Below are 21,718 nucleotides of genomic sequence, written 5' to 3' on the forward strand. Positions count from 1 at the left end.
AGCTGCTTTCTGATGCCAAAAGGTTTCTTTTTCTTTAAAAACAGCAACAAAAAACCAAAACAAGCTAAATTCTTCACTTTAAATGTTACCATTTCTTTGTCAGTGCTGTATGCCTCAAGACTCTTCGGTGTTGCTGTTTATGAAGGTAATAAGTAACTACAAAGTCAGTTTAGCTAGCTTTGTTATAAGTTAAATATAACTCAAATTTAACTTTCCTGTATAAACAAAGTGGCCGTATCTCAAATCTTGCTAGGGAAAGCACGTCCCTCCTGAGGTAGTTTCCAGCTATGCAATTTCAATACCAGAGAAATTATAACCACCTTTTCCATTCTGAGAGCCTTTATGGGAGTGCTGGTCTTGAATTGTTAGTCTCTTGTGTCTACATGGTCAGGCTTTGGATTCTGGGTACAGCAACAGCTTAATTTCTATGCACTTGTATTAGCAAATAAAACATTTTGTTTGCAGCTTCTTTTATTAGGAGTAGTTCCCTTTTAATCTTTACCTTCAGCTAAACCACTGTATCACACTGATACTGAAATTAAGAAGCTGTGTTGCAGAGTAGTGCTGTGAAAGGTGGCGAACTGTCATAATAGCTTACAGTCCAAATCCATCTTCATTACAAGTGTAAATATTAGTAAGTGAGGATGTTGAAGCGAAATCATTATAAATTATTAAAGCAGATGCCAAATTGCCCATGAAAAGCCTGGCAAGGGGTAATCTCTGTCGATACAGCCGCCTTTCCCTACTTTTGGGAAAAAAAGCAATTAACCTCTACCACCAGTAATTTGCTCATGTATTAGCACTGATTCTGAGGAAGAAGCTTCTATTTCAGTGCATACCTCTCATTTTTTGTCATTTCTTGATTACTTTTTCAGGAAACCTGCATTTAATATTTCAGCTCTGGATGAAGTACTACTGCCTCTTCCAGAACTGGATTTCTGCTTCAACTTTTTGTTCTATTTAGTGTTTCCAAGAGCTTGTGGAGTGTAGCTTTATCTTAAGGACCACACTAGTACTTTTGTCTTGTGCTTTGCTGGTTTCAAACTAGCAGTTCTCATCATGTCTGCACAAAAGGCTTTTGCCTGATATTGGAAGAATTGTGGCTGTATAAGGAGCAAGGTGGTCAAGCTTCATGCGACTGGATTGCATCTTTCAGCAGCTGTAGTTCACCCCTGCTTTGTGATTAACAAAGTTGAGCACAAAGCACTTTTTATGTAGTGTCCTTTATTTGTTTTATCATAAGTATTTTTCATGGGAAGTGTTGATCATCTGTAGCAGCTAAAGGAAGAGAAATGACTTGGAGGTTAGTGCGTTGGTCCTGATACTGGAGCTGTGATGAAGGAGGAATTCCCTAATGGTGAGATGGGGTGAGAAGTCAGGATAGGGAGGGGCAGGAGTGGGCAGGAGTGTCGGTGGCAGAGAAGAGGAGGTAAGGCAGAACCTGTCTGTGGGGGATTTGGAAACCAAATAGGAAATTATGGACTGGATTCCAAGATAAGGAACAGTGCTGGTAGTCCAGGACACTGATGATACAGCCAACTATTTCCGGGTAGGTAGTCAACCAGGACTGCCACTTTCAAGTTGTGGGCAACAGACTAAAGTCCACAAAGGATCTTCCTGGGGCAGAGAAGACGACAAATGGCAAAAAATATAACCTTTCTGTTAAGTTTTGTGTGCACCCCGAAGTTCAATTATTGTTGAACATGACTGATTTTTTCCTTTGTTCTCCCCTACTCTCATCTTCTCCTTGGAAAATATGTTTTTCTTCTCTGTTCTTTTCAGTGCCCTAAACCCTGTGTCATATCCGCTGCCTGGCTGGCGAGTCTCTCCTCTGTGCCATGCAACCTGATCACAGCATGAAATCTAAGGCTTAAGGAATTGTATTTTGAGGGTGTAGTGCTCTGTGGTTTACCAAGGTTTATGTTTCCGTAAGTTACAGTCCCTGTAGACTGTTCCTGCGCTGCTCTAACTTTCCAGCAGACAAAGAGGCTTTCTTTCGGGGCTGCCTCTTATCAGTTGCTTTCTGTTGTCAAATTTGAATGGGAGAAGAATAGTTTTATGAAGACAATAGAAGGGTAAAGTTACTTGATGTGTTCAGAGATCTAGGAAGAACAATTTTGTCTGCAGAATGGCTTTAACTTCTGAGATTCTTTTGTATACAGAAGATTGCTGTTTCAAGGCTAAATACAGTTCAGTAAGTAATGCTTTGATACTTCCTTAGTGTGACTCTGCTTCCCATTTGTGGTGTTCTAGCAGCTTAGATCATCTTTCAAGGTTTCCTGAAGAGTTTTGCTTTTTTTTTCTACCCGCAAACAGCCTCTTCTGTAATAGCATTATTCTGGGGAAGGAGTTGTGAGTCACAGATTACATAGGATGGATAACATCGTTTCAAAATCTGTGTGAAACAGAACTGAAAAACAAAGCTACAGAGAGCACTCTGGAATTAATTTGTACTTTCATGCAGTGATTTGCATCTTACCTTACTGGTAAGACAAATAGAGGAGATTTAAAATCTTTTTGTTTTCTATATCTCAATAGAACATTTCATTTGAATGTGATAAAAGATGTATTCCCCATACAGCTGCAGCCACGTCTGAGCAAGTAGCAAAGATTTTTTTGAAATGGCGGTTGGGAGAAAGTTCTTTCATTATGAAAAATCTTGATCTTGAAGGTAATGCTATCATACTCCTCAGAAGTAATTCTTAGAAATAAATCCCCCCAAAATAAAGATAACTTGAATTAGATCTCTCTGGTAATGATTTGTGAAAGGTGTTGCACTAACTTCACGTGAAGAATGTGAAGTTTGAATTTTAATGTTAAGGTGAACCCAAGGCAGTCATCTATTTACATAAATTCTGGCAAAAGTGATAAAACTCTCAATTTGTACAGATAAGGGCAAATTAATAAAACTGTATCAGGAATCATCTTTGTAGAAAAATCAGTGAAGGGTGCCTAGAATTTGTTGAAAGTAACATTTGTTTTGCTGAGAAAGTATCTGGGGATTAGACGCTTAAAATGTGTGGCAATCGTTTAGATCCCAAACTTCAGCCATGCAAAGCTGCTTTAAACTCAGGTAATAGGGTCTATTTAACCCCAGCCTGCACCACAGATGCTGTAGTGGTATCATCACATCATTGTGGATAGATGCAGTCTGTGTTCTTTAATGAATCTCTAATGAATATAGAAAGTTTTTACTGGGTTCAGTTTTAAATTGGAGAATTGCAAAGAAAGAGTTTTTCAAGATTTTGAAAACAAGTGTAGCAGATAAAGTGAGGCTTGTCATGGTATGATACAAGAAAATTACCAAAAATACAGTGACATTGTATGAAGCCAAAAGGAAGAATTTCGACCATTCTTAGAGAAGAATTGAATATGACTTTTTGGTTGCACACAACTTAGAGGTGGGGAGAAACAATATGACTTTTAAATTGTTAGCGAATGAAATTTGGAATATTTGCTCAGGTTCCATAATTTAAAAAGCAGATTAAGTGCTGAGTGTGTTAAAAATACTTGTAGAAAGCTAAGCTTAATCTAGACAGATTCCTAAAAACACATGTATATAATTTCACATTTTAAAAGTCCTCCCTGTTTGTTCAGTTTAGAAATTGCACTGTATGTCTTAAATAAGTTTTGACTTTTCCAGCTGACTTTTTTTTTCTAAATGTGAATCTTGCAATCACTTCATGCTTTCTTTTCTTACATAGAGCAGCAGTAATGATAAATATATATTCATGAGTTAACTCATTCTTTGATAATCATTAAGCCATATGGCAATTCATTGTGCAATTCATGCAAATGAACTTTTCATTAACCTATTAAGTAGTTGGGAATATCACTCTTGCTGCTTCACAAAACATTTTTAAGGGGAGACTGGTATTAGTGTTTGACTTTTTTGCATATCACAGGTATCTTCTATACTGCTTTCATACTCAACATTTTTTCTGCCTTTTTTCCTTTTTATTTTCCTTGGTTTCAGCATTTGGATTACTTCTGAGTCTGTTTTACTTAGCTATTTATGCTATTAAACTCAGTGCTTTCTTTTGCATTTTATTCAACTTATACAATATCAAGACTAATCAGTCTTGCTTTCTGGCTGTTATAGAGACCACAATGTTACAAAATTCATCTTTGGAGACATCTACAAGTATGATCTGAATCTGCTTCTGTTAGAACCTACTGTGTTAATGAAATGATTTTATGTATGAATTTTTCCGCTTTTAGTGGTTTTGAGTTTTTCTAAACCTTTACAGGAAAAAATCTCATTACAGTGCCATAAACATTAGTATATACACTTAAGTTTATATACAGTCACAGTCTGACTTCAACATACCATTTTCCTCGTGCATGAATGCTTGCAGTGTTAGGGATTTATGTTTGTGAGACTACTCATTATAGTAGAAAGAGGGAGAAAGATAAACACTTCTGCCAACAAATATTTAAAAACTGTATGATGTATTTAAGAAAAATACCTCCTTTCCCAAGTTTAGTAGATGTGTTAATTTACTATTTATCTTGCCTAATGATCTTGTGGTATGGGAAATTAGAGGCTTTGCAGACGAAAAATGTGTGAGTAAAAAAAATGCATTAATCTTCTTAGGCGTCATCTGTTCCATTGACAAAAGGCACAGATGTGAAATTTATTTCAATAATTAGATTTATAATTATTATACCATTCTCAGATTGATAAATCATTACTCTTCATGGCATGTGATTTGGAGCTACAGTTCTTGCAACAGAAGTAGGTTTAATCATTGAATGGTGATTCTAAGCTTGAGACTGTTTTTCACATTATGCTTGCATATTTTGATATATTATAAAAAGTGTATGGCAGAGGAACAAGCTGCAGTCAGGGAAGAACATTTTGTAACTGACTCTACAGGGGAATGCTGGTCTCTGCACAGAACAACAAATGTCCAAGTCTGAAAAGTATCCATGGTGCATTTTCTTTGGAAACTGCTGTCTTTGCCATTATCCAGTATGATTGTAGACTTCCTGGACATGCCTACAAAAACAATAGCTCTGATTTTTAATAGGACACTGAGAAGTGGAGGAACAAAGTATCAAAATCTCACAATGTCCATATGCGGTACATGCTGTATTTCTGATGCTAATGTCTTCTTTCCTCTCCCTTTGCCCACAGTTGTAGAACAAGCAACAGGAAGAGTTTGATGGGCAATGGCCAGTCTCCAGCTCTGCCTCGGCCTCATTCACCGCTCTCAGCTCACACAGGTGATTTTATATCTATGCTACTATTGCTATTACCAAATTCTTAACATGTCTATATGAGGAAGGGAAAATGGACAAGTTCTCTATCCCACTACTCTTCTTCCCACTGTTCATAATAGGAAAAAGTTGCATATAATTCCATCCAAATTTCTGTTATGTTTAGATCCATAAATCCTATGTTATGGTGAGAAGCAGTCCAGAAATACCTAACATGGATCACATAGCTATTTTTTTTTATTTCCCCACCTTGCATGCTGTCATTCTGATGCATTTTCTGCTCCCCCTGACTACCGTTTCCCTTTCTGGGCTTAGTTAAGTGTGAAAAGGATATAAAATAGCTTGCACACATGGGAAAGGTAGTGGAGTTGGTGAGTAGGATATTACATTCTATTCCTAGTGCTTCTGCTCCCTAGGATTTGTGCTGTTAGGCTCATTGCTGGAAGTTTGTGCTTCAGTTTACACAGTAATAAATTGATGGTAATTTTGTTTTGTTTCTAAAGCACCTGAAGCACTTAAAGATTGAATGAAAGTCCATAAATAAGTATTCTATTGATAATGATTGTCTTCATTTTAAAAAGGAACACTTTTAGCATATCAAAACATATTTCCTCAAAGGTTTATTGTCTCTACAATTTTTGGGCATTGGCTGTAACTACACACCAGAATGAAAGCCCCACACCAATCCTTGTGTAGGCTTGTTATTGGAGAACTGCTCTCGGATGCTAAAAGAGAAGCTGCAGAGTTGCAGTTGAATCTTTGAAGAGGGTGGTGAGGTTAGTAAGGCATCTCCACATTTCTTGTGGAAACAATATTACTAGAGAAAATATGGTGGTGTATTTCACTTTTAGTGGCAGGCTATCACAGCCAGGAATCCAGACAGCATGAAGATGTTCATGCATGAAGAGCTCAAGGAAGCAGATCATTTAAAACAAACGAACAAAGAAAAACATGGTGCATTTATTTTAAAACTGAAAAATTAAATGTTGGAATGTTTGGGATCTTTCTCTGGGTCCCCCAAATGCTGAAATGGCCATTTGGATTGGGGAATCTGTGGTCACCATGGAAAGAGGCTTTAGTTGTGTTGTGCTGAATTGATGACAGCAATAGCAATGCTTGCTGTGAGGACTAGCGTGTCTGCTGCTATGAATGGCTGTATGACCCATTTGGAAACTGGTGGCTTAGACCAATGGTGCCTAATAGGCTTCAGAAGTATGGAGTCACCAGCATGTGTCACTTGGGACCTGAACATAGATTGTGTGGTTGATAAATGCGGAAGAGTTCGTGCCTGGCCGTGGACTTGTGCTTTCAGCAAGTTGCTTCATCTTTTTGAATCAATTTTCAAACTATAATGGGGGAATAATATTGCTGATTTCACAGCTGTTGAATCTGTTACTCTGAAGGTGGAAAACTGATACTATAAGGATTAAGACGGGTTAAGTGTAAGGTGTTTTTTTCCTTAAACTCAGCAGTATGTACTGTGTATTCAAAAAGCTATTGTGGAAATTTGGCAACTTCTCCAATTACCCTGGGTACAGTAGGTTCTCTTAATGCTGATACCTTCTCCCAAGGTATGTGTAAAAACACTTCAGCAGCACTAGGAGATATCATATGTGATGAAAATTTGCATGTGTATGGCCAACTCTGTTATTAGCTTGCCTCTATGTATAGTTAACTACAGTAAATATGTGCACAACTATTGGTTGCTAGCTCAGCTGCCTAGTGTGCCTAGATTAGTCCCCTGAAGGGGCAATTTTAAAAATTTTTTAAAGTTAAAGCATCACCCTTGACAGCATTTCTGCTTTGTCTAGTGATCAGTTAGATACTGCCTAGAACTGGCTTGGTAGGCAAATTATTTTTTTAAAATTTGTACTTTGAATCACTGTGACATCATCCTAATCCAAGTAAATAGAAAAAAGATGCAAATTTCTTGGTTAACAGCACAGAAAAGTCATATAAGTTATGAATTTTCATCTCTATATACAGTAGGAGTTCAGTGTGTCAAGTGTTTAATGTATAAAAATACTTGGTAACCTCAGTGTTGAGACATTGTAGATCTTCAGTGATTCTGCGGTTTTGTGTTGTCAGAGCCACCAGCTCTTACCTGCACTGGCATCTGCACACTTGACTCACCTTTCACTTGCTCTCCGTGGTGGTCTGTACTGGAGGCCTGGCTTCTTGCAAATTGCAGCAGAGGGATGTGCCAAGAGACAGTGTGTGCTGATGGCCTGCTGGGTTTATTCCTCTTGATAGTCCTTGGCTGGGCGGGATTACTCCAAGTCAGAGAGGCCTCCTTGACTCCACTGAGAGAACCTGGTGTATCTCCTGTCCAGCTAGACGATTTTAGGTCTTTTTTTGACTGTGTCTGGAAAATAGCTGGAAATGGTGAGATTCTACTAAAAAAGTTCTGTAAATTGGCAGTGTCTATTTTGCAGCCTGCACCAGACCTTCTGCCAGGAGCATGTATTACAAGCTCCAAGTCTCAGAGGGATTGGAGGTGACCTTTAACACCTTCACGTCTGTCTTATTAGTGCTTGCTGTTGGAGGAGGAAACAGGAGAAGCAGAAGAGGGAGAGGGAAACACAAATAGTTTCCAGTCCTAGAGGAGGATGGAGCAAGCTAAAGGTGCAGCAAAGTATCAGTGTTTGTGTTCACTGAAAATAGATGTATTCATTAGACTATCCTTGGGTGAAGCATGGTGATAGCATGCATTTTTGGCAAATGCGTCTTAGTAATATTATGCAGAATATGGAGAACATTGGAAAGATCCTGCTCTAGAAAAGGGTTTTTTGCATGTTGTCAGAGGTGAGTTTTGTGCAAGGAATCTGCCCATATGAGTGCAGGTGAGATTAGGCTGCTTGAAAGCTAACAGCTAATGTAAATTCATGCAGTGTTGCACAATTGTTTGCCCCTGGGCTGTCAAAGGAATAGACTTACTCTTGGATCTGACTTTCAAGGGGCTGAGTCCAACTGATCATATTGCCAAGAACTTGAGCCATTGAGGACTCTTTCAATCCCACTTGTCCTTAGAGCACTTAGTTCCCTCACATCACACCTTTTGGTGGGCCATTTTATTTTCACTCAGTTCTGTGCAGCAGCCCTCCTGATTGTAGGAAAAAGAGACAGGTTGCAGCATACCCAGGCTGTCAGCTTTTCTAGCTTATTCAGTCCTGTTTCATCTTCTCAGCATCTTTTATACATGCATTGAGAGCTATTCTCTTTCCACTTTTGTTTCTGTTGTGTCTGTCTTCATTACCTTGCTTCCCTCTTAGAAGACTCCTACCATGCCTCTGTGAGTCTTTCAAAAATCAAAAGCACTGGTGAAGACATGGGCTCTGAGAGTTCCGCTTCACTATGCTCTAGTCCCCCCTATTACCTTCCCTGTTCCTTGGGACCTCGGGTACCCTGTTAAAAACACGGAATTTTCTTCTGCTTCTGGAGCAAGGAGAGGTAGTGCTTTACAAGTCTTTTGTAGTACTTCATTAGGAAGATGAGCTACTTTGAGCGTAGAGAAGTCACAACATGTTCATCTGTCAGCCAGCTGGGTCCTGGCTCAAGTAGAAGTCTGTTTTGTCATTCCCTTTCAAATGTCACTGGAAGCTCAAGTTTGGGACTTAATTTAATATGCTTGAACATAATGATGTATACTTAGCAGCATTTTAGGCCAGAAACTATGATACTCAATTATTTCTCTCCATATGCTGCAAGATGCCCATCCCTAGAAACGTTCAAGGTCAGGCTGGGTGGGACTCTGAGCAACCCGATCTAGTTGAAGATGTCCCTGCTCACTGCAGGGGAGTTGGACTAGATGACCTCCAAAGCTCCCTTCCAACCTAAACAATTCTATGATTACATTCTTGGAGAGTTAACTGAACTTGGGCTTGATATGTCAGACAGGCATCATATTGCCCTGCCACAGCCTATCTTCTGATGTAGTTTTAAGAACAATGACGTTGCTTCAAGGTGAGAGATAGGAAGGGAGATCTCCTGCTTTCAAGGTCTGGACGTCCTCTGAAGTCACTTGGCTTGGATTTTGGAAAGGAAGTGCCCAGAGGTTCCTTGTTGGGCACTTTTCTGATTCTGTGAAACAAGAAAATGAAGGACATAACCTGCTGTGGTTTGAGTAATTCAAATGGAAAGATGGATAGATAGGCATGACTGGTTGTGCCTTTTTAAAACCATTTTGACTTCTGATTTCATACCCTTAATGCTTTCCTACCACATCTGTTTCTTTTAGGGTACTCTACTCCTCTACTGTACTCCCTACTATCAGGGTACTCCAGCCATCTCTGGGGAGAGCTTGCTCTTGTCCTTACTGCAGATAGTTCTGTTAGATCCTCTTATTTAAGTGGACTAGGTTCTTGACTTCATGTTTGTACCATCTTAGTTGTTATTGCAGGTCCTTATTCCTTTTATTATAAGCTATTCCAGCTGAAAGGAATCAAGATTGTCAGACACTTCAAAATCCACCCAGGATCACTTTCTATTAATTATCAACTTGATAATCTTCAGTGTTATCCTGGGCCCTTCTCGTCTAGTCCTAATAATATTGTTGATGCTGCTTGAGAGTTCAGTGCCTTAGAAGTATCTGAAGTCGGTATTTTCATCCCTTGTGAGGACACCCATGGATCTACAAACAACCTGCCCTGCTCCCTTCTACATTAATTCATTGCTTGCTGGGAGAATAGGTAAAATACATACCTCTGCTTGTATCTCATACCTGAGATGAGTTTTATTTGGACCACTAGTTTTAGCTACCTGGGGTTTTTTCCCCAAAAACCTTACATCTCTGAGGGCAAAATAGTGCTATACATCTCCTGTGTCAACTGAAGCAAGGTGCGTGAAGGCATTTTATGAATCTCGAGGTGGAGCTCTCTTAAGAGTGCACTGCATTAGCACTCATGCCAAGATCTGTGGCTTTTTCATCTGTGGTATCTGCAGAGCAATCGTTTAGAGGTCTGGTTGTACCTTTGGAAACAATGTGCCATTACTTCAGACCTCCTGAAGAGTTCAGGTTGCTACTAGGTAATCGTAACAATCTGGACTGGTGTTAGCAAAACAGATTGGATGTGAGCAGTATTGCTTTTTTAGGAGAAAAGCTTGAACATAATAATAATTCTTCAAGATGCCTTTTATACCCATGGTTTTCCTTGTAGTCCTGTTTTTCTCCCAGATGCAGTCTGAATTGAAGGCACCACATGTTTTCTAATTTAGATAGACATTCTTTGAGGAGAACCAGTGGCCCAAGTTTAGGATGATGGTAATTGCCCCATATGAGAGAGTCATATAGAGGTCTCAAGTAAATTTCTCCCTCCCTCCCAGTTTTCATTGTTTGCTCTGGAGGATTGTTCCTACACAGGAGTCTGTTGTAATCTTTACAGATGCAAGCTGAATTAGACACACTGAATACTTAAAGTTTTTTAATTGTTAGCCTTACCATCTCAGTCATTCTCCAATTCATGTGGTAGGATGGAAGGGAGAGACAAGTGAGACAGCACCACACTGATGAAGTAAGTATATGGTGCAGGGTGCAAACAGTGCATGGGTAGCACCTGTGGGAGAAGGGGCAGATTTATTTGTAAGCAACAGTGACTATGAAGGCTTGTGGGCTACAGGAAAGAGTTATTAGAGCAGTAAGTAGTCCAAGGCTTGAGAGTGCACAGAGAAGTGTATGGTCTGAGACTGAGGGTTAAAAAAGGTATAGGAAAAATACAATGTATACAGCAGATATATTGTATTAGTAATTAAAGTGTAAAACAGATATTATATGTGTAATGCCCCTTTCCTCTATGCAGAACCTGTAGATACCTGCAGAGTTAACTTGTGTTTATGGAAAGTCAGATTTTAGTTTGCAGCTGAGGATTCCCACTATGTCTTATATATACATGTAAAGGTCATGAAAGATTTCAAGAATAATATCAGCTTTCACTATGTAAAGTCTTTCTCTTCTTCATCTGCTCCACTCTGGTGAGACCCCACGGGCAATGCTGCATCCAGCTCTGGAGCCCTCAGCACAGGAAAGACATGGACCTGTTGGAGCAGGTCCAGAGGAGGCCACAAAAATGATCCAAGGGCTGGAGCACCTCTCCAACGAGGACAGGCTGAGAGAGTTGGGGTTGTTCAGCCTGGAGAAGAGAAGGCTGCGGGGAGACCTTACTGAGGCCTTCCAGTACTTAAAGGGGGACTATGGGAAGGATGGGGGCAACCTCTTTAGCAAGGCCTGTTGTGACAGGACAAGGGTTAATGGTTTTAAACTAAAGGACGGTAGGTTTAGACTGGATATATGGAAAAAATTTTTTTACAATGACAGTGCAACACTGGCAGAGGTTGCCCAGAGAGGCAGTCAGTGTCCCATCCCTGGAAACGTTGAAGGTCAAGCTGGACGGGGCTCTGAGCCACCTGATCTAGTTGAAGATGTCCCTGCTCACTGCAGGGGGGCTTGGACTAGACAACCTCTAAAGGCGCCTTCTAACCTGAATCATGCTATGACTCTTTTGTTTCTTTCTTACAAAACAGAACAAAATTATTTACCAGGTCATTACTTTGGGTTCAAACCTTCATCATTATTAGTAACTGTCTTAGGTTAGTTGTTTGGACATCTTTCACCTTTAGTATCTGGTCTGGAAGGCGTTAAACCTGCGGAAAATTCCTTTTCATTTTTGTCTGAATTGTGGGCACATTCAGAATTGTAGGAAGTGAAGGGTTGCAGCTTCAGCTTGGACAACATCTGGTGCCCTGGTCATTAATGGGCTTTTCCAGCTGGCTGCCTGCTGCTGTGTAGGCAGGTCATCTGCACCACCCAGCCTGCAAAGTGAATTATTATAATCTCAGCAAGTCAGGGCATTCAGGTGTCCACACCTCAGTAGTCACAGGAGCTTGTTCCTGTGGGTGATACTAACCCCTAATGATTAATAGCCTCATGTGATGCTGTTTAATTGTATCTGCTGTAGGAACAAGATTTAGCTCTTGGGAGCAGTGCTGTAAACCTTTCTTGTCTGTATTTTAGTAAAATGTTCCATGTGATGCCACTAAAACAACAGGTACTAGGACAAGAATTGCAGGATAAGTAAGAAATTGTTTAAAGGGGAGAAGATGTGGGTTGTGCTGAAATGATAAATACTATAAAGTGGGAGTGGAGGTTATCAGTACAGTCTTCAGGTTTTGGTTTTGTGGCCAAACCTTTCTAATTTTCTTGTAAGTGACATTGGCATAAAATTACTGTAGCTGATGTAGATTTGGAAGACATCCAGTGTGAAACAACATTGAGAAACTGTTGAAGTGACTGAGTGATCTCGAGGACTGGAACAAAAAAGTATGAAATTACATAGCAACATGCAGCATTTTGTGCTGGAAGACTAGTAACAAAAATGTCTACTGTAAGCAGTGGACTCATCTATTATAAGGAATTTAGGGAAGGAACTGACTGCATTTTCTGGATCAGATGATGTTTGCAAGGACCCATCTAGTGTAGCTTTGAAAAATCAAATCTCCCAAGATGTATAAAGGAAGTAATTTTCAATCGAATTTGGGACAATTTCATGGCACTGTACAATGTGCTGGTTAGATTTAATCTGAAATACTGTGTGCTTTTGTGGTCATACATGTTCAGATGGGATCACGTAGAGAGAAAGGGTAGTAGCATAGAATGTGATAGCTTTTTGTGTATGACTGAAAGACCTACTTGCTTGCATTAGCAACAGGAAGACTGAAAGGCCTGTGTTGTCATCTAAATCAGTCAGAGGTGTTTTCTTCATGGAATGGGAAAAGAAATACATGCTGGCCATATACCAGAATATGAGGGTTCCTGAAGAATCATCCACTAAGTATGGCAGACACAAACATGACCTTTCCTGTTGGATTCAATAAATTTATGAATGGGATTACATGATGCAATTGCCTAAAGCAAAATTTAAGGCCAGGGAGGTCTTACCTCCATTTGTAATCGTTTTTCTAGGTTTTTTAGGTCTGCTTAGATCTTTCTAGGCAGACATTGTTAGAGTGCTGATTGCTGATATTCTGCTCTCACTGCATAGGGACTTAACTGCTTGCATCAGATAATTTTGTTTGATAGATGTACTTTAGCTGGCTACATTGAAGTATAGTAATTAACAAAGCTGCTTGCACCGTATATTTTTAGTTGTATTAGGCTTTAAATCACACTGGAGGCATTTGTGTGTGTGCATCAAATTCAGAATTAGTTTCCCTGAATTTTTAACTTTAGTCTTGTGGTTTTTGTCCAAGGTAGGTGATAAGGAGTACTGGCTTACTACATTGTATTTGAAGCAAAGAATCTCTCTCATATGCAGCTTCTCTGCTGTTCTGCTTTAGCTGCTGTCTGCACTGACTGAATTTTGGGGAAAGGAGGACTGGGTTTGTAAATGAATGACGCCTTAGTGTTTTTTCATGGTGAAATACGGGAATGCTAAAAGCAGGTTCTGAATATAATTTTTAAAAGAAAACTGAAGTTTACAGAAAGGAAAATAGTACAATTTCAATTATTCTGAATGTTGTCACATGTAGAATAATAGAAATAGCTCTGCTAAAATAAAACTTTTTGTTTAGTCTTGCTTTTGGGTAAAGTAAAACAGCAATTTCAAAACATCTACAGTTTAGGGACAGGAGAGGAAAGTGAAAGGGATAATTTACATGCACATACAACTGACTTTTAAATTAAATCCTATTAAAACATACCACTGCCAGTGTTTTAAGCAGTGGTCAGAGCATGCAGAGCATCCTGGCAAACGGATTCAAGGAGCATGTACATCTTCCTTGCTGTAACTGGGGAAAGTTGTTTGCTGGTGTGAAGCATAATTAATCCAGGTTTTGAAATAGCTTGAGCTCCTCACCTCTGAGTGGATCTCAGTGGAAAGCATGTGCAGAAGTATTCTAAATTATTCTGCTGCCCAGCTGTGTTCTGCTGCCTGGCACTGTTTGTTATGGTATGAAAGTCAAACCTGTAACTGTTGGTGGATGGCTTCTTGTGTATTGTTCAATTCACAGAGTGGGTTCACAACCAAGTAAACTGACACAGAGGAATGTACGACCCATTGTTCTATCATATTACTGCGGTGCTGATGTACTGTGATTCATTTTAGAAGACCACCAAATAATGACATCAAGACTTCAAGTTGGATTTGTCTTTGATCCATCAGGAATTTGGGATAACAATTATCATTAATGTTATTCCCTCAGTACTAAAAGAAAGTCATTGCGTCTGAAACTCTTCACTTACAAAATAGACAGCTATTAAAAATACATTAATAATATACAGTGACTGCAGAATATGCCTTTTTAAAAGATTTAAAACATCTCTCTGTGGCAAAGACCTAGGACTTCTTGAAACCACTTAGAAAACAATCACAATTTAATTACTCTAGATACAGTTTTCTTAACAATAGCTGCTTGCAAAATGAGCTACCCTGCATGTTGTCATGAGGTAGAGTATTGTTCTGGTATGTTGATTGCCTATTCGTTGTGTCTCCCAGATGATGCTGGAGTTAATTACTTACATTAAGTAAGCCTGACCACCAGACAGGTTTACTTTACCAGGTCAGAAACATCAGCAGTAATCTCTGCAGCACAGAGATAGCCTAGGACTAAAATATACAACAGCCAGCAGATCCCTAGGAACAGCAGGATTTGACTAATAAGCAAGCACTGCACATATGGAGAGAGAATTAACTGGCACTGGTTTTTATTTGAAAGTCTCCCAGGTATTGACTTGCAGATGGGTGGATGAATGCTGTGATGGATGAAGGTCACGTATAGGACTCTGCTTCTAACCTATCTTGCTTTTCTGGAACACCACACCTTAAACATGTAATAGTACTAGCTGTTTCTCCAGTCATATGGGGTTTGGTTTTTCGTTCTGTTTCTAGGCTTGTCTGAGTTTTTTAGATTCCTAGGTAAACCCACAGGATTTAGTATCAAGGTATAACATATACAGCTCTACCAGTTCTTTTATTTTAGAAGTTCGCTTTCTATTGGAAATAGTGCTTGCAAATTGATTTTCCTAATAGCAGGATGTGATGCTCTTCCTGAGTAAGACTTTGACTTCTTGAAGTTTTGTCAGTAAGGAAGTGATCTTTGTTGATTCTAGTGAGGTAGTTTGCAGCATTGTGTCTCCTCAAATCTACTGCAATAGCTATAAAATTACTGCATTCTTCCAACGTTTTTTGCTTCTATGTGAAGATTACTCGTATGTTCTGACTAACTGATGGACAGTTAGGTGTGCCCTTGATGTGCATTAAATACGTGTATATATCATATATAACTTTAAAATAGCTATCAGAAGAAAGGAATTTGTTTACAAACCTCCATATGCTGGTTTGTCAAATCATTTCCTGTCAAAAGGTGTTTACGTCTCACTGCATTAAGCCTAATTCTCTGCTTTTCTGCCAGACTTTAAGGTAGCTTCTTTGTATTTTTTTTTTTTTGTTATCTAAGTCCATGACACTTCAAATTACAGCTAATTTTTTCTAGTGCAGTAGCTAAAGTTTGTGACCATGGTTTATCTGCTCAGTGTTACAATTTTTTTTTTTTGGCTTCATTAAATAAGCTCTGGTAGCAGCAAAAGAAATCCAGTTAGCTGTTAAATGAAACAAACTGTTGCTCTCGGTAATTTGGTGTTTGCAGTTCGTGCAGGACAAGGACAAATTGTGTTGGTACCCAAATGAAGATTGAAATCTGTGCCACATGTGTGGCTTCAGATTCCCTCTGCTTCCCCCCCTGCCCCTTAGGGAATGAAAATCCTTGCCACCTTGAAATTATCGGGGCCCTCAGAAGTGTCTGAAGGATAATGAAGAAGCTGGGGTTTTGAGGGGCAGGACAGACTGTCAGAAGGATGTCATTCAGCCATGATGGATAAATAGGCAAAAAAACCCCAAGTTGGAGGCATTGGCCAGTGAGATTGGAATCCTTGTGCCTCAGGGCTGAGGGAAGAGCAGCTGTGAAGATGTGGTTTAAGCACAGCTCAGAAAGCATCTTGTATCTGCTTCTAGCCAAAAGAAGCGGGGGGCTCAGGGTGTTCTCTGCATTTGCTACCTAATGGCTCCGTGATTACACTTTCTTATATAGAATCAGTGGGATCTGTTAACGACATCACTATGGTAAATGTAATCTTAATTCAAAAATTTGAGTAGAAATCAAGGCCACTTGAAGTCCTTTTAAGGATGCATTGTATTGTACTGGCCTTTTCACATGTAGGTAGTAATTTTCTCCTCAAAAATTAAATGTTGATTCTGACTGGATACATAGGAGGGTTTTTTATCTGTGGCTTACTGTTGCAGTCTCATTTATATCCAGAAATAAAATGCTACAACAAATACATGAACACGTTGTTGCAGTCTGTTCCCTATTTAAGGAGAGATTGACTTTCAGATGTATGTCAGTGCTACTTTAAATCAAATCCTTTTAGATTTTGGTGGTGTGTTTTGTGGTATATTGTTTTGGGTTTTTTGGTGAGTGTGGTCTTTTTTTTTTTTTTTTTGTGGGGGTCATCTTTACTTTTTCTTCAGATACTGTGTGCCTCCCCTAGTTGTAGGTACTGAGAGGCAGAAGTGGCAGGAGCAGCTCTTGGCAGCCGCCTTCTTCCTGCATTTGTGCTGGTCAGCAGGAGGTCGGGTGCTTTAATAGAAGAAGTAACAGACCCTAAAGTTACAACCTGTTCACAGTGTGCAGTTGCTTCTTCTCATCACAGAGGGTGATGGCCTTTCCATGCCTCGGTCTAACAGAACTAAGGGGAAAAAATAATTCAGTGCATTTTGTCTGCTTTTTTGTTCTGGAGCTAGAAAAAAAACGAACAATGGAAAAATCACACAAAACTGTTGAAAATGCTGTAGAGACTTTGTGTTAGGGACTAAATCACGCGGACTGATTTTTCTATCTATCTGTGATTTTAAAAAAGCCACCTTGTTTCTGATCTGCCTGGAAATACTTGGATTAGTATGTCTGAATGTTTTTTAGCAGGTTCTTGTTTCTTTTTTCCCTAACTATTTTTCTGTGTATCCCCCTTCAACAGGAAACAGTCCTCAAGATAGCCCTAGGAATTTCTCTCCCAGTGCCTCAGCCCACTTTTCTTTTGCACGAAGGTAAGAGGTTGGTTGTAGCATGCAGAATGCATTTTGCATAGAGGAAGTGTTGTTGGACCCAGATATTAAAAGGTGATTGCAAATAACATCTGTCAAGTCTATCACTTAGAATGACAAGTGTTATCTCACTTACGTAAACTCTCCTAAACCTCAGATGCAACAAAGGTGTACTGGGTGATTGATAGAATGCAATCATACTTTTTTGAATTAAAAAACCCCCAAGACTACTTAATAGTAATATATCCAGTTTAGATACTTATCACCTCATCCATTGAGATATGGTGAAATTTTAAGCTATGTCTAGGTGTTTTGTTTTGTTTTTTTTCTTAATGATATAAGAATCGCATTGCCTGTAAGAACACTGATTTAGAGGTCCTGAGTTCAGGGCCTGATTTTACTGACAACAGCAATACCATCACCATACCCTTAATACCTGACCTTGACCTTTTTCACTGTCTGTACCACTGAGACAGTCAGTTTTGTCATGGGAGTGTTGTGAGGATTAATTAATGCTAGTAGAATTCTTGAAGATCTAAAGTGAATTTTAAGTGATCTACGGAGTAAATTATTATTAAATGAACCATAACCAAAGCTGATAGCTTGTCATGGAGACTGCCTGTTCGTAGCAGTGTGGTTCCTTATCACTTAACACCTTGTCAGCCTAGCTCAACTAATATGTTCATTAACTGTAAGCCTGGGAGTGTAGGCAGAGTTTATATATTGACCCAAGAGTATATACACAAAAAAAGAAATTGGAATGCTGTGGCTTTCTTTGTCATTAAGTAGTGCCAGGCATGTAGCTGTTGGTTGCACTTGCAATTAGGCAGCACTTGCCGCTATAGCTTTACTTCCTTTATTTTGGGACTACAGTAAAGTAACATACAAAAGCTCTCAAAAGTAAATGCTAGGAAATGGCTTAACTCTTTTTAAAAGCTGCAAAGGGGAGAAGACTTTAGTTGTCCATTTCTTTTATCTGAGTCCAATCATCTGTGACAGAAGATCTTGTCAATCTTTTGAATAGGATATGATGTCACTTTTTAAATCAACACTTCAAAGTTGAGTATTTCTTTTGAATCTACTTCCTCTTGATAGTATCTTTAAAAAAAGGAAAGCTATCACTTCATAGATTACATTTGTTTGTAAGCATATTTTTAGAAAGATTCATTAAATCCAGAAATAACTTATAATGGAGAAAGCACATGTGAAAGACTGAGCATTACTTAGAAATACAGCAGGCAGGAAGTAGTTTTCCTTTCCCACCCATAATCAACAAAAAGTTTTAAATCATCATATTTTTGCAAACTTTTAAAATTCAGGAGGAAAAATGAATTTGTATACCAGTGTTTCATTTGGATTTTGGCCATTTTTAGAGCCCTGTAATGGACTCTAAGTAAATCCTTTAGCTAAAGGGATGCTAACACAAGAAGTTTATATGACTTCAAAATATTTCACCACTTCATGGGATTCAAGAAACTTCTTTGGAGCAATTTTCTATGGAAACTGTTTTTGTTCTGCTAAATGTGAAACTACTTGATGACATTTAAGTTTAGAACAGCATTAATGTAACATTTTCATATGAATTTGGTATGCGTGTTGTGATTGTCTTCATATAACCTGTGGTAGGATGCATTTTGTTAGTAAAATGACCTGTGGCTAATGAGAGCAGTTCTCAGACTTCTAACCTTATGCCTTTTCTGTTATGTTTTGCGAATCTAATGATGATACAGAGGAAGGGAAGGACAGCATGTGTGTGTCATAAGCAGGTTGAAGGACCAGAGGTGAGGTGGTATAGGTGTATGGATATTACTTTTCCAACCACTGTCCCCCAGTCAGTAAGGATACCAAAAAGCTGGGGAAATGTGAGGAAGGGACGGAAAGGCAAAGGAAATAGTTTGGAAGCCTCCTGTGGGAAAGGAGGGCTTCCTGTTGTAGTTGTTTCTCATCAGCTGCTGGCCAGACCATGGAGTAGTGGCAGCAAGGAGAGCTGCAGTGGGAAAATGGCCTTCTGCCATGCTGCCAGCCGGTGCGATGGGTTGGAGGGAGCCTTCCCCAGGCCCCTCGGCAAAGAGCTGGAGTGTCACCTTCCTCTGCTCACATCTGGTGGGGTGACCAATGCCCGGGAATAGCCTGTGCCTCTGGTAGCTTCCTCTTAGGTCTCTTCTGCTGGTACGTACAAGTCCAGCATCTACAAGCCCATGAGTCGGTGGCAGATCTTGCTTTCTGGAGCTTCTAGGAAGCAGGTAGAACCGCAGTGTAAGGCAGAGACAAGCGGTGTATGACAGTCCAGGAAAAAATGCTGTAGGGGCTTGCTACCCTTTTTTCCCCTCTTCCCTTATGGATGCCTCCTATTGTCCCACCTTGGCTTCCCAGATAACTCTGTGATATCCCATCCCCACCATCAATGGCCCTTCTGTGTGAGAATTGCTGCGTGATGCAGGAACCATTTTCAATATGAGTAATTCAGTAAGAAAGTACTTTATCTCAGAGCTGCAGAATATATGGGTCTCACTCATGTTTAAATACCTTCCAAGTTCTTGTTCTTTCAGCTTGCACAGCTGAGCCAAAATGAAGAGAAAACTCATTTTGGAATTGTTCATTCATCCAGATGTAGTTCATGCATACCTGGGGGAAGGGGAGAAAGGAGGAAAATTAATGAATTAAAAACAGAATTATGGAGGAGGAGGAAGTTTTTTCAAGACTTCAATCTTTAATACAGTCAGCATCCCCTCTAGCACATGTTCTCTTTATATTTTAACACTGATTATGTACTGTAGTTTCTTTTCTCACACTGTATGCATTCAAAGTCCTCTCCTTGGGTTGTAGCTTGTAGGTGGATAAATGGGAGTAGGAGATAAGACGTTAGAATGGAGAGAAGCGAGCGTGTTTTAGAAAGTTAGCTTGAGGGGTGCGTAGGGAAGCTGCATCAAGAGGTTTATAGTTCCTGATTTGGCATGATTTCAGTTCTCCTTTATGGAATTACACTTTTTGTGTAAACGAGACTTGAGACATTATCTTTGTACTGCCTGTAAAACGGAGCTTCAATTCTTTTTCCTTTCTCCCACTTTCATACTGTTTGTTACAAAAAAAAAAAAACTTGTCCTGTTTTGTTATTTATGTATTATTTTGCTTTTTTAACATATTTGATACAATTGTACTCCAGTCATGGGCACCGAAATGACAGGTAAATGTTTCCTCCTCAAAAATCCAAACATGGCTCTCATAGTCGTTTTTTAATTTGTCACTTTGAATGTTCAAGTTCCATGTTGTCTGCATGTAGTCTACCTCAAACAACAAAAAATGCAAATTGGTTTGAGTTATGATGGTTTTGGTTATGTTTGGGTTTTTTTGTTGTTGTTTTAATTCTGAGTGAGCATGGTTTTTTTCTGCAAAATTGTTTTTCCTGATTTACATATCTAACATCTAACAGGTTAGTTTTTACCTAATCATTCTTTGCAGTTACTTGACATTAGCCTGCTAGTTTGCTGGTATCCTGTAGTGATGTCACTTAAGATTAAGCTCTTCCCTTGTATTTCAAGCAGACTGTTGTGGTTATTCTGTGGTTCAGAGCATTGTGGTTTGCATTTGTTCACAAGTTTTTAATTTGCTTCTCAGTAATTTTCATCTGATGGACCTGAGAGGTGTGAAGACCCCCTGTGGTCCATTTCTATGTGTATTAGTGAGGCACCAATTCTGTGGAGCTGTTCATTCACTTCCTGGTTGTTTCATTTCATTTTTTTTTTTAACTAGAAAAACACACTAAAAGAAAAAAATCTGTAAGCCTAAGTCATCCTTGCTGAATGCTTGTTTATTGTGGTCCCTTGTGAAAGTTTACTCTTTATTAAAAACCCTGCTTGTATAATGCTTTTGGAATGCAGTTTTACACAGTAATACTTCCACAGATGATTCTGTATTTGGATACTGCAGTGTTCGTTTGACTAACCTTGGTTTCACAACAGGACTGATGGTCGCCGCTGGTCTTTGGCTTCTCTCCCTTCTTCTGGATATGGTACAAATACACCCAGCTCAACTGTTTCTGTAAGTATCCGCTTTGCTGTAGATTTCTATTACATGCTGTATCTTCCCAAATGTAGCTTACTCTTAGGAGAAGGCAATGTAGGTTTTGTTACTGTTGATAGACTTTGAAATATTACAGGATACGAAACTGCTTTACTTCACTGAAACAGAAGAGAACTTCAGGCAACATGTGCTTTCGTAGAGGTATCTTCTGGCAGTGCATAATGTTTAACTGCCCCCTTTTGATCTGTGTGGCAGTAGGAGGGTAGACACACTTCCTTACTTTAACCATAGGGTAGTTAGGTATCAGGTCTTAGGTGAGGCTATCTTCACGATGAAAAGAAAGACAAACCACTTTGACATGATTCATCCATCCTAGGTTAGACTGCTGT

At 39.3% G+C, this 21,718-nt stretch overlaps 1 protein-coding gene across 4 annotated transcripts in view; it reads left to right on the forward strand.

Moving 5' to 3' along the window:
* The window catches only part of MAST4 (microtubule associated serine/threonine kinase family member 4), a 314,534-nt gene that overhangs the window by 229,962 nt on the left and 62,854 nt on the right, over positions 1-21,718 (forward strand). For all 4 annotated transcript variants that reach the window (XM_064438315.1, XM_064438316.1, XM_064438318.1 and 1 more), the window contains 3 exons: positions 5,141-5,229; positions 17,243-17,312; positions 21,269-21,347. In XM_064438315.1, the coding sequence (XP_064294385.1) occupies positions 5,141-5,229; positions 17,243-17,312; positions 21,269-21,347 (238 nt within the window). The remainder of the gene's footprint in view (positions 1-5,140; positions 5,230-17,242; positions 17,313-21,268; positions 21,348-21,718) is intronic.

The sequence above is a fragment of the Phalacrocorax carbo genome, chromosome Z, assembly GCF_963921805.1.
Source record: "Phalacrocorax carbo chromosome Z, bPhaCar2.1, whole genome shotgun sequence".
NCBI lineage: Eukaryota > Metazoa > Chordata > Aves > Suliformes > Phalacrocoracidae > Phalacrocorax > Phalacrocorax carbo.